We start from the raw sequence: 1,108 nt of genomic DNA on the forward strand, positions 1-1,108 counted from the left end.
AAAAAAAAAAACCAAAAACCAATGCTAGCTTCAGGGGAAAGCTGAAACAACCAGCAAAGTAACCCAGTAACTCACAGCATCCTCTGGACACTGCTAGGAGCCCTAGAGATCTCAGTAGCTGGGGTGTCAAGCCCTTCTTGTCTCTAGTCTCCAGTCCATGACTCCAGGCAGTTTGTCTGCCTACCCACCTTCCACACGTCCTTTAGAAGGGGTCAGAGAGGTCTGAATCAATGAGATAGGTGACTGACCTGGAGAGCCTGGCGGCCCTGCTGGGCGTCAGCCAGCAGCTGGATGGTGAGTGCCCGAGAGTCCTGCAGGGCATCCTGGAGGTAGGCGAAGCTGTGGCCACCGTGGCGGCCTAGTGTGCACTCTCTGCAGATGGGGACAGAGCAGGTGTCACAGTATAGATGCAGGACCTATGGACCAGAGAGACAGGTGTGAACAGAGTGGAGACAGCACAGTCCTCCTCCAAACAGTGTGTACCCCTCCCTCAAGACAGGCAGAACTGTCACAATAGATACCCTTCCCTGCATGCCTCAAACCCAGGTGCCATTCATATCCCATTCCAGCCTGAGTCAGATCACAACCCAGACACACAAAGTCAGAGATCATAGAGACAGTCTAGGGGGTTTAAGCAGGGAGGCCCGGACTCAGGTCACAACGGATGGGAGCCAAGTCCAGATGCGCTGTGAATGCAGACAAGCTGGGCCGAGATCTGTGTCTGAACAGATCTAGAAAGTTCTATGGTTCTCTGCTCTGGGATTGATGGTCTGAACGAAAGAGTTGTCTGTGGTCACGCTGTATGTGAAGCAAGGTCAAGAAGCAGTACGGTGTGCCAGGTGTGGTGGTGCACGCCTTTAATCCCAGCACTCGGGAGGCAGAGGCAGGCGGATTTCTCAGTTCGAGGCCAGCTTGGTCTACAGAGTGAGTTCCAGGACAGCCAAGACTATACAGAGAAACCCTGTCTCGAAAACGGAAGAAGAAGAAAGAAGGAGGAGGAGGAGGAGGAGGAGGAGGAAGCAGCAGCAGCAGCACAGTACAGCACAGCACACCACAGCACAGCACACACAGCACAGCACACCACAGCACACACAGCACACACAGCACA

The 1,108-nt window shown here is 53.9% G+C and overlaps 1 protein-coding gene across 1 annotated transcript in view; it reads right to left on the minus strand.

Annotated features, from left to right (window-relative positions):
• Trim71 (tripartite motif containing 71) overlaps nucleotides 1-1,108 on the minus strand; it is a 52,797-nt gene that overhangs the window by 12,461 nt on the left and 39,228 nt on the right. Inside the window, exon 2 of the mRNA XM_021173355.1 lies at nucleotides 249-416. Coding sequence (XP_021029014.1) covers nucleotides 249-416 — 168 coding nt within the window. The remainder of the gene's footprint in view (nucleotides 1-248; nucleotides 417-1,108) is intronic.

This window comes from Mus caroli, chromosome 9, assembly GCF_900094665.2.
Source record: "Mus caroli chromosome 9, CAROLI_EIJ_v1.1, whole genome shotgun sequence".
NCBI classification, from domain to species: Eukaryota; Metazoa; Chordata; class Mammalia; order Rodentia; family Muridae; genus Mus; species Mus caroli.